Consider the following 12,697-nt stretch of genomic DNA (forward strand, 5'->3'; position numbering starts at 1 on the left):
TCTAACCTACAGAACTGTGAGTTAATAAATAAATGTTATTTTACGAAAAAGAAAGGGAAAGGAAAAGTAGTGAGGATATAGCAATCGAAACTATCCAGAATGAAACACAGAGAGAAGAAATACTCAAAGAAATGAACAGAATATCACTTTGAACAGGAGCTGTAGGGCAACTTGAAGAGGCCTAATATATGTGTTATTGGAGTCCCTGAAGATGAAGAACGAGGACTGAAAATATTTGAAAAAAAAATGGGCAAAACACCGCAAATTTGATGAAAACTATAAAAACAGATCCAAAAATCTCAACAAACTTCAAGCACAAAAACACGAAGAAAACAACAACAAGGAATATTGTAATTAAACTGATCAAAACCCATGAAAAAGAGAACATCTTTAAAGCAGCCAGAAAAAAGACACATTATGTACAAAGACCCAAAGATAAGAATAACAGCAGATTTTCCACTAGACATCATTCAAGATAGACACAAACAAAACAGCATCTTTAAATATTCAAAGAAAAAAAATACCAACTTGGATTCGGAACAAAGCAAAAATATTTATCAAAAGCACAGGTGAACAAAATCCAAAAGAATTCACCACCAGCAAACCTCCACTACAATAAATGTTAAAGGAAGTCCTTCAGACAGAAGAAAAATGATACCAGATAGAAATGTGGATCTACACAAAGAAATAAAAAATACTAAAAATGGCAATTAAATGAGTAACTCAAAAGACTTTTATTATTTAAATTTCTTTAAAAGAAAACTGAGTGTCGATAATCAATAATAATAACAATGTAGTATAGGTTCATAATATATGTAGAAGTAAAATATCTAATAACAATAGCACAAATGCCAGGAGAGAGATGGAAATATGCTGTTATAACATTCTTACATCATGTACAAAGTGATATAATGTCACTTGAAGCTAGAATGTTGAAAGCTAATGACATATATTATGAAACATCCACTGGATAAAACAACCACTGAGAACACAAAAATAAGAGACAGATAGCTAATACATGAACAAAGGAGATAAACGGAATCATAAAAAACTTTCCAATGCCAAAAGAAGGCAGTAAAAGAGGGAAAAGAAAAGAAAGAACATATGGGTTAAATAGAAAATATGGCAAGATGGTAGATTTAATCTCAATTACATCAGTAATAACATCAGATGTATATGAAAGGCAGAGATTGCAGATTGGATAAAAACATAAGATCTAATTACATGAGGCCTATAAGAAGCCTACTTAAAAATAAATAGAAAAATAGATGAAAAGGTTAGTACGGAAAGATTATACCACGCTGAAAATAACAGAAAGCTGGAGTGGCTCTATTAACAATGAAAAAAGTAGATTTCAAGGAAAAAATTATTACCAGGGATAAAGAAGTTCATTTCATAATGATAAAGTGGCCAATTCATCAAAGTGATAAACTAAAACTTTATATACCTTATAGAGCTGATTGAGAATATATGGAGGAAAGGCTGATAAAGTTGACAAAGGAAACAGACAAATCTGCAATTACAGTCTGAGATTTCAAGCCCTCTCTCATCTACTGAAAGAACAGGTAGAGAGAAAATCAGTGAGGGTATAGAATACTTGACAATGCTTCAGCCAACCTGACCTATGACATTTGTAGAACACTCCACACAGAAACAGCAGAGTAGACGCTGTTTTTTTAAGTATGCATGAAATGTTTACCAAGGTAGATCTTGTTGTGGGTCTTAAAACAAGGCTCAATAAATTTAAAAGGATTCGAGTCATCTGTGACATAATAAGAAATATATATTTGGTCTCTGCCCCCAATTTCTGACACAGAGTTCCTAAAACCCTTGTACTTTGCTGAGTGATATGAGTGCTAGAAGAATCTTTTGTTCTAACATTTGGTTTTGATCCCAGTTTCTGACACAGAGCTCCTAAATCCCTTGGAATTTCCTGGGTAACAGAAGCATTATTTGCTCTAATGACAGCTTCTCTTGGTGGCTCCGGGATAGTTTCAGGATAGGGACTGGTCACCAGAAAGACCAAGCCATGATTAGAAGCTTGAAACTTCCAGCTCCCTCTCTCCTCTTCCTCTGCGGCTGGAGACTGAGTTAAGAATCAGTCATGCCTGTGTGATGAAGACTTATCAAAATCCCTAAAGTATAGGATTCGGAGGACTTCTGGGTTGGTGAATGCATCCAGGTATCAACATGGTGGAGCGCCCTCTCCCTGTGGGACACAAGCTCCTGCACTCTGGACCTGACTCTATGTACCTCCTCATCCAACTCTTCATCTGTATCCTTCATCATATCCTTTATAATAAACTGGTAAATAACTGAGATGTTTCCCTGATTTCTGTGAGTTGTTATAATAAATTATTCAACTTAAGGAGAAGATTGTGAGAACCTCCAATTTGTAGTCAGGTCAGACAGAAGTGTGGGTCACATACACACCTACTACTTTTAGTTGGCACCTAAAGTGAGGGTCAGTCTTGTGAGATGGAGCCCTTAACCTGTGTGGCCTGTGCTAACTCTGGGTAATTAGTGTTATACTTGAATCAAATCGTAGGACACTCGGGTGGTGTCCACAGAGAAGTGGAGAATCGCTTGGTGTGGAAACCTCACATGTGTGGTGTCAGAGGTGCTGTGACGGGAGGAATAGGTTTGTGGTTTTTTTTTTTTTTGAATCATCCAAAGTATGTTCTCCAACCAAATTAGAATTACAAATTAGAGATCAATAACAGAAAGATCCCTGAGAGGTCCCCAAATATGTGCAAACTAAACAATACACTTCCAAATAATCATGGACTAAAGAAGAAATTCAAAAGGGAAATCTGAAAATATTTTGAACTCAATGAAGATGAAAACCGAATGTGTCAAAATGTGTGGACTATGACTAAAGCAACTTGTACAGAGAGATTTACTGTACTAAACACATACATAATTAACAAAAGACCTCCAACCAATGACATCAGCTAATTAAACCCAGTATAAGCAGAAGAAGAGTAAAAAGAACAGAAATCAGAAAGTGAGGGAAAATGGCAGACGGGAGGCAGGACTAACCTATGGCTCCCACTCAGATGGACAGAGCAGCTTGTGGAGACACACTGGGAACTTTTGGTCCAAGAACTACTGAAGAACACATCAGGAAAGCTGAGAGAATCCACAGACCCTTTGAAAGAGGTGGCTTGTTGCTGCGGGCTGCATGACACAGCTGAAAAACTATGAGTGTCCGAAGTGTGACAGGGGAATGACTGTCCCCAAACACACATCCTCACTGGGAAGCCTCAAGAACCAGATCACGGGAGAAGGATCTGACCTTATCGGGAGCTAAGACAAATTTAGAGAGTTGAGCAAAATATAAGGGTAGGGGAAGCAGTGGAAGAGTCCTGTGGGCACTCTCGAACCCCAGGGAAGCCATTTCTGCCTTTGTCTCTCAGGGGTTCTTGGGGGAGGGGTGCCAGTGGAACTGGGGAAAGATCACAGGGAGAAGGAAACTTCCAGCTGAACTTTAAAACAATTTGCGCAGTTTCCTGGACAGAGTCTGGAGAGGAGGTGATCTGGGAGTACGGATAGGAGCACAGAAGCCGCTACAGGTGGGGAGGCAAAAAACCTGAAAGTCCCGCTTGCTTTCTCAGCAGGGAGGCTTTTAGCCTGGGGCATGTCCCTCTTGTGCTGTTGGGGGGACATGTGGGAGTGACACTGGCCTTGTAAGGCCTGTCACTGCCAGCTTTCCCCCTGGCGACCTGCGTGACCCAGCAGAGGCAGCCATAATGCCCCTGGGAACATAATTCCATTGGCTTGAAACCACACCCCCATCCTGCACAACAGCCCCAGGGAGCCCCCTCTACCAAGGAGAGTCTGAGCCCAGACATGCCTAAATCTGCCCCCACCTGATTGTCTTTCTCTACCCACCCTGGTAGCTAAAGACAAATAACACAATCTCTTGGGAGTTCCAGGGCCCTGCCCACCACCTAAGAAACCAAATACTTATCATCCAGGTGGCATTAGGGCAAGCTCGTATCCTCCCTACACTACTGCAGCTGAGGCTCTCTTGAAAGTGCCGCCTCCTGGCTGGAGGTCAACCAACACTAAGCCAGTGTACTAAACAAAACTACAACCGAGGACCCTCTCAGAGTCCATTTCACTCCCCTGCTACCTCCACTGGAGCAGGTGCTCGTTACTCACGGCTGACAGACCTTAAGACACATGATATCACAGGACTCTTTGCAGACACTCCCCAGTACCAGCCTGGAGCCTGGTAGCTCAGCTGGGTGGCTAGACCCAGAACAAATATAACAATAGCTACAGTTCGGCTCTTAGGAAGTCCTATTCCTAGAGGAAGGGAGGAGAACACCACATTAAGGGAGCACCCCGTGTGACAAAAGAATCTGAACAATAGCCCTTGAGCCACAGATCTTCCCTCCAACATAGGCTACCCAAATGATAAGGAACCAGAAAAACAATTCCGGTAATATGACAAAACAAGATTCTTTAACACCCCCAAAAGATCACACTAGCTCACTAGCAATTGAGCCAAACCAAGAAGAAATCTCTGAATTGCCAGAAAAATAATTCAGAAGTTTGAGTATGAAGCTACACATGGAGGCACCAAAGAAAGGTGAATACCAACTTAAAAAAAAAAAGTTACAGGGTATGGATGAAAAAATCTCCAGAGTAATAGATAGCATAAATAAATAAAAAACAATCACGACTTCTGAAAACGAAGGACACACTTAGATAAATGCAAAATACACTGGAAAGTGTCACCAATAGAATCAAACAAGCAGAAGAAAGGAATTCAGAGCTGAAAAACAAGACTTTTGAATTAACCCAATTCAACAAAGACAAAGAAAAAATAATTTTAAAAAATGAATAAAACCTCCAAGAAGTTTGGGATTATGTTAAATGACCAAATCTAAGAAAAACTGGTGTTTCTGAGAAAGGAAAGAAATCTGAAACTTTGGAGAACAAATTTGAGGGAATAATCAAGGAAAACTTCCCTGGTCTTGCTAGAGATCTAGATAGCTGAATACAAGAAGCTCAAAGAACACCCAGGAAATTTATTACAAAAAGATCATTGCCTAGGCACCTAGTCATCAGGTTATCTAAAGTGACGACAAACGAAAGAACCTTAAAAGTTGTCAGGAAAAAGTATCAAGTAATTTATAAAGGAAAATCTATCCGATTAACAGCAAATTTTTCAGCAGAAACCCTACAAGCCAGAAGGGATTGGGGTCCTACCTTTAGCCTTCTTAAACAAAACAATTGTTAGCCATGAGTTTTTTATCCAATGAAATTATGCTTCATAAATGAAAGAAAGATACAGTCTTTTTTCAGACAAACATGTTGAGAGAATTTGCCACTACCAGGCAGCACTACAAGATCTGCTAAAAGGAGTTGTAAATCTTGAAACAAATTCTCAAAACACATCAAAATAGAACCACCTTAAAGCATAAATCTCACGGGATGTATAAAACAATAACACAATGACAAAAACAACAACAACAAGGTATTCAGGCAACAACCAGCATGATGAATAGAATAGTACCTCACATCTCAATACTGACATTGAATGTAAATGGCCTAAATGTTCCACTTAAAAGATACAGAATGGAAGAATGGATAAGAATTCACCAACCAAGTATCTGCTGTCTTCAAGAGACTCATCTAACAACACATAAGGACTCACATAAACTTAAGGTAGAGGGGTGGAAAAAGATATTCCATGCAAATGGATACCAAAAGTGAGCAGGAGTAGCTATTGTTATATCAGACAAAACAGACTTTAAAGCAAAATGTTAAAAAAGACAAAGAGGAACATTATATAATAACAAAAGGACTCGTCCAACAGGAAAATATCACAACACTAAATGTATATACACCTAACACTGGAGCTCCCAAATTTATAAACCATTTACTATTAGACCTGAAAAAATGAGATAGACAGCAACACAATAATAGTGGGAGACTTCAGTACCCCACTGACAGCACCAGACAGGTCATCAGGACAGAAACTCAACAAAGTAACAATGGACTTCAACTATATCCTAGATAAAACGTAGTTTGTGGATATTTACAGAACATTCTACCCAACAACTGCAGAATGTACATTCATCAGCACGTGGAACATTCTCCAAGACAGACCACAGAATAGGCCACAAAAGAAGTCTCAATAAATTTCAGGAAATCGAAATTATATCAAGTACTCTCTCAAACCACAGCGGAATAAAAATGGAAGTCAACTCCAAAAGGAACCCTCAAAACCATGCAAATACATGGAAATTAAATGACCTGCTCTTGAATGACCGTTGGGTCAACAATGAAATCAAAATGGAAATTAAAAAATTATTTGAACTGAATGATAACAGTGATACAACTTATTAAAACCTTTGGGATACAACTAAACCAGTTCTAAGAGGAAAGAAAGTTTGGAGCATTAAATGCCTGCATTGAAAAGCTGAAAGAGGACAAACAGACAGTCTAAGGTCACACCTCGAGAAACTAGAGAAACAAAAACTAACCAAACTGAAACCCAGCAGAAGAAAAGAAGTAACAAAGATCAGAGCAGAATTAAAGAAAACTGAAAGACAAAAATAATACAAAAGATAAATGAAATAAAAACCTGGTTCTTTGAAAAGATAAACAAAATTGATAGACCATTAGCAAGATGAATCAAGAAAAGAAGAGGGAAGATCCAAATAAACTTGATTAGAAACAAAACAGGAAATACTATAACTGATACCACAAAAATACAACAGATCATTCCAAGCTACTATGAACACCTTTACATGAAAAACACAGAAAACCTAGAGGAGATAAATAAATTCCTGGAAATATACATCCTTCCTAGATTAAACCAGGAAGAAATTAAAACTCCAAACAGACCAGTAATAAGAAGCAAGATTGAAATGATCATAAAAAAAATTGCCAACAAGAAAAAGTCCAGGACCAGACGAATTCACAGTTGATTTCTATGTGACATTGAAAGAAGAACTGGTACCAATCCTATTGACACGAATTCAAAAGACAGAGAAAGAGGGAATCCTCCCTAAATCATTCTATAAAGCCAGTATCACCCTAATACTAAAACCAGGAAAGAACATCATAAATAAAAAGAAAATTACAACCAATTTCCCTGACAAACATAGATGCAACAATCCTCAAAAAAATCCTCGGCTTCCCACAGAGCTGGAGCTGCGGTCGGCCAGTCTCCTGCAGGGTGAATTTTCTTTTCCTTCCAAAGTGTTGCCCTTTAGAAATTCCAGATTTGGCCGGGCGCGGTGGCTCAAGCCTGTAATCCCAGCACTTTGGGAGGCCGAGGCGGGCGGATCACGAGGTCAGGAGATCGAGACCATCCTGGCTAACACGGTGAAACCCCGTCTCTACTAAAAATACAAAAAACTAGCCGGGCACGGTGGCGGGCGCCTGTAGTCCCAGCTACTCGGGAGGCTGAGGCAGGAGAATGGCCTAAACCCGGGAGGCGGAGCTTGCAGTGAGCTGAGATCTGGCCACTGCACTCCAGCCTGGGTGACAGAGCAAGACTCCGTCTCAAAAAAAAAAAAAAAAAAAGAAATTCCAGATTTATGCAGGGTCCTCAGATCTGATCTCTCACCCAACTACCAGGCTTTGTCTCCTGTCCTTCACATTTACAGCTTTAATCTATTTTCCATAAATTTTTAATTAATCAGCAATTTTAGTAAGTTCTCTATTCTCCATGCTTTTGGGTTAACAGTGTAGCAACTAACAATGCAAGTTTGGAATACAGATTGCTTAGGTTAAAACCAAGGCTCCACTACTTATTACCTGTGACTTTGGGCAAATTAATGAAATGTTTGTGCCTCAGTTTCCTCACATGGAAAGAGAGGGGCGATAACACAACCTGTCTCACAGAGTTATTGTGGACATTAAATCAATTAACATATTTAAAGAGCACAGGACAGTACCTGGCACGCAGTCAGAGCTCAAACATTAGCTGCTATTAAGGCCACCATTTTTGGGCTTAAAGAAAATGTTTTGAGGTTGCATTGCATACTGTTCTACAATGGCAGGAACGTCTTACAACGGGAATATTCTTCTTTTTCTTTTTCTTTTTTTTGAGATGAAGTCTCGCTCTGTCACTCAGGTTGGAGTGCAGTGGCGTGATCTCGGCTCACTGCGACCTCCACCTCTCAAGTTCAAGTGATTCTCCTGCCTCAGCCTCCCAAGTAGCTGGAACTACAGGCGAAAGCCACCATACCCAGCTAATTTTTGTATTTTTAGTAGAGACAGGGTTTTGCCATATTGGCTAGGCTGGTCTGGAACTCCTGACCTCAAGTGATCCGCCCCCCTTGGCCTCCCAAAGCGCTGGGATTACAGGCATGAGCCACCACGCCTGGCCAGGAATATTCATATTAAACAATTTTTGACTTTCAAGTAACCTTATGTAGTTTGTTCATATCTGAATAAATGCAAATAAATGGTTTCCTCATTGACAGACTAACAAATCATTTGATACCCCTTATCTCTGTTCTTCTTCCTTTTAGACAATATTATTTCTTGAGGTTAGATCTTTAAAGTCTATTTTTCAATTGTAAATGATTTCTACATGCTATTGGAATAGCAGATACCCCTACACAGAGAAGATCCTCCCAGTTAAACGTAGCATAGCATCTTGTTTTTTTAAGATAAAATGATGTGAACAGTTGATTCATTTCATCTAGAGTCAGAAAACATCAGCATATGTATGTCAAGCTCTGGAACAATCATGTAAATCACATGGGCTGGCATTGCTCCATTAATGACATCTGAAATAAGATAAATTCCAAGTTCAAGTCATCTCCCCAAGTAACACATCATATTTCCTACATACCTGGTGAATGAAGCTTGGTGGCTGAAGCTGCTCCTCTCTTAGGAGATGAAACAGCAGGTTTATTCGTATCTTGATCTTTCTGAGTGTCTTTCTTTGTTCCTATGCATAGTTGGAGAAGAGAAATAGAAGGTAAGCTAGTTAAAATTGAAATGGCAACATAAATTGTGGAAAGGGTGGCTTCACAAAAGTCAAACAGATCAACAAAAGAAATATTTGGGTGATTTGTTGCTATGGTCACCACCCCCTGTGCTTGAGGAATGACACACTTGTTTATAGGAAAAAGAATTTAGTTTTGAGTGGTCAGGGGAGGAGTAAGGACACTGCTGTCTCCGATTTGATGAAAAACATGCCCTTCTCTGAAAGTCACTGCCACCCTAATGACCCTGACCAAACTATCTGGGAATTAAAATTTTACTGTCCTCAGCCACCAACTTAGTCTGCCTGCCTGTCTCTGCCGAAACAAATTTTCAGAAGACGGGGAAGGATGCTGTAGCTGCATATAGCTGCTAATAACTTTCGCATCACCTGGAGCCAAGCCACAGGGGACATGGTCCAACTCTAATTAATTTCCATGCAGCGGGTCCACAGAGGTGACCTAGACAGCCTTTTAGCTCTCTTGGCTACAGCTGAGCCTTCGTGGAACTTGCTGCCAGAGCTGGTCCAGCAAAAACATGTGGACGCTCCTCACATTGTGTCCAGCGATACCCGGGGCACAGTGCAGCTTCTCCTTTGTGTCCTAGGCACAGTGCTCACCTTCACATCTCCTTTGTCAGAAAGTCAAAGAGCAGTGGATGGGAGATTAGCGAAATCACATAGACCTAGATTAACCCAAACCTGCCTTGGCTTCAGCGCACTGTTAGGTCATTTCAAAAACAAAGCTTGCTGTGGTTCCTTAGATGCAGACCATGAATGTCACCCCCACGCTCACCCCCAAACCCTGAGACCTCACTCTTCTTTCCAGCAGTAACTGCTGCTAGCAGTTTTGTGTTTATTCTCCCAGATTTTTTTCTAGGTATTTATAAAAGTACACACATATACAAATACAGCTACTAGTTAAATATGTGAACTAAACATTGCAACTTCTTTTTACGTACCCACATTTTTGGAGATCTTTTTCTTATCAGTGTATTTACAGATTTTTAAAAAAGAGCCACATCATACAGATGGGCAAAGACATACTGTAATTCAGTTCCCCATGGTCTTATGGATGAGCATTTAGATGGTTACAAGTTTAGCTAATGAAATAGCTTCATGTGCTGTAATAAACACTCTTATACTTGTTTCTTGGTACACACAGACCAGGATCTTCAGAGGACAAATACACAGAATTGCTTTTGCTGGATTGAGTCTGCTCTTTTGCAGTGTTGCTATGCACAGTCCAATCGTCCAACAAAAGGATCCACTAATTCATATTCCCAACAAACAGTGTCTGAGAACAGCTCTTCCAACATGCCTCATGCCCTACTGACACTGAAGTCTCAATCATTTAATCGATTCATTTAATTAAGCAATCATTTAATTATGATATGTGCCACCATATCAGATGGCGCAGCCCCAGATGACCTCAAAGACACTGTCACTGTCCCTGCCCACATCTGCCAGCCACAATGCCAGCCTTGTTGGTCCCCAAACATGCCATTCTTCCTCCTGTGGCTTGAGTTCCTCTGCACAGAATATTCTTTCTCTAGCCCTTAAGCATGGCTTATCCATCCATTCAGGAGGTCTCAGCACAGCCACGTCTCCTCACCACGCCTGGTGCTCCAGCTAATGTGGCCCTCTCACCACCTGCCAGTTTCCTCTTCACCCACTTCATTCTTCCTCACAGCATTTGTCACTGCCCAACAATCTACTGTATCCTCACCTGTTTGCTTAGTGTCTGTCTTCCCCACTAGAACACAAACTTTGACCCAGATAGGGTGGCCCCTCAGTGTGTGCCCCTCCAACTCCTGCTCTCCTCTGGGCTTCTTTCCAGGCAGGTTTGCCCAGGCATTTCAGGGCTCACAGAAGGCTGCACCTTCCAGGTCTGGAAAGCCCAGTCACTGCACTCTGCTGAAGTCACAGGGACCCCTCAGGGTACCTACTATATGGCTAAGCTCCCCATTCTCTTCCTTCACTTGGCTTTGGTTTTAGGTATAAACAAATATGGAAAGACACCGAGACTCCTGAAAGCTGAGAAGGGAAATATTAAAGTCCCCAAATCTGCACTAAACCTAATGTTTTGTGCTGAAAGGGAAACTAAATATGATTATTTATGTAGCCTTTCAGCATTTTCCATTCAGCTTTCATGGAGTACAAATTGTATTGTATCAAAAATGCAAATATTGATAGTTTGGACCCTGCAATTCCATTTGTATAAATCTCTCTTTGAAACACTTCTAAAAGTATGCAAAAACATAAATTATAACATGTATAACATAAGTTATATGAACTGTGGTATATTCAAACCGGGGACTACTATGCAGCCATTAAAAAGGATATCATAGCTCTGTATTGTACTGGCATGGAAAGCTGTCCACGATAAATTAAAAAGTTAGTTGAACAGCATGCATGGAATCATCCCATTTTTATAACACAAAATGTCACCTGTATTATGCTTACAAGTAAGTAAAAATATCTGAAAGACAGGCACCAAACTTTTAATAGTGGTTACTTCTAAGCAGTAGGATTTAGGAGTTTTTACTTTTTATTTTAATATGCTTCTGCATTAGTTCCGTATTTTGTAATCATCACACATTACTTGTATAATAACTAATAAGCAAAAAGAAAAGGAGAGAAACCAAACCAGTAATGAAACTAATTTGTCTGATCCATAAAAGGATAAGGAGAGAGAAGTCTTATCCAAACAATCCTATAGCAATAACTCAAACCGAAAGTTTCACCCTTCCTTTGCTGGCAAACTTTACCACAGGAACACAAGGCCACCTGGAGAACTCTTGTATGGTCCGGGAATTATTGATGGCACAGATAATTACAGTGATGAATCAAGACCTTCTGTTCTTCTTGACATTTTTTTTTTTACAATCTAGACTCAGAATAAATGTCTTCTAAATACACGGTAAGCTTTCATTCACTCGACGAGATCTCTGAGTGTCTAGAAATGCTAGTGCAGTCTTTGGTCTCATGTTTTCCTACTGTCCCCCGGCCATTGTCTCAGCCTTCTTGGTTACTCTGTCTTCTCAGCCTTCTTGGTTACTCTGTCTTCTTTCCTTAGACCTGGAACAAGGTATTCCCAGTGCAGCCTCCACCTTCTCCTGCCCAGTCTTCTGAGTGAGCTTATCCACTCAACAGGCTCACATCACCGACTTACATACACTGATGGCCATATCTGTGATTTCCAATCCAGGTGGGCCCAGGTATCTCTCCTGGGATCCAGACCTGTTTTCAGTTGCCAAATAGACATTACTCCTTATCTATTAGATGACAAAAACCATTGTTCCCCAAATGGAGCTGGTTAGCTTCTTCTTAAACCCATTCTCTGTCCTGTACTTTGTTTCCTAGTCAATTGTCCTCCCAGTCACTGAAACCAGAAACCAGTCAGTCTTCTTCTCCATCGTACCATATCTAGCAGTCACGAGATCTTTCTGACCTTCAGTAGCTCCTAAGTCTGGCCCCTGATTCATTCTCACTTTGTACCTCAGCTCAGTCCTCATCATGTCTTGCTGGTACAACTACAAACTTCTCTTCAGTAATTTCTCCGTCTTGTGCCTTAATCTCTGAATCTTTACCTAACTCACCCTCCTTAGCACTGCCAGAAAAACCTTAAGCCTTTAACAAGATCCCGTGATTTTACTGTTAAAACCTTTCCAAAGCTTACCCTGGGCTTCAGAAGGAAGTCCCAACGCTGTGGTGTGGGGAAAGCACCCACCA

General features: G+C 40.3%; 1 protein-coding gene across 14 annotated transcripts in view; it reads right to left on the reverse strand.

Moving 5' to 3' along the window:
• Nucleotides 1-12,697, reverse strand: part of LOC105490184 (microtubule associated scaffold protein 2) — a 626,066-nt gene that overhangs the window by 149,903 nt on the left and 463,466 nt on the right. For all 14 annotated transcript variants that reach the window (XM_071081499.1, XM_071081501.1, XM_071081504.1 and 11 more), the window contains one exon: nt 8,831-8,929. In XM_071081499.1, the coding sequence (XP_070937600.1) occupies nt 8,831-8,929 (99 nt within the window). The remainder of the gene's footprint in view (nt 1-8,830; nt 8,930-12,697) is intronic.

This window comes from Macaca nemestrina, chromosome 16, assembly GCF_043159975.1.
Source record: "Macaca nemestrina isolate mMacNem1 chromosome 16, mMacNem.hap1, whole genome shotgun sequence".
Classification (NCBI taxonomy): domain Eukaryota; kingdom Metazoa; phylum Chordata; class Mammalia; order Primates; family Cercopithecidae; genus Macaca; species Macaca nemestrina.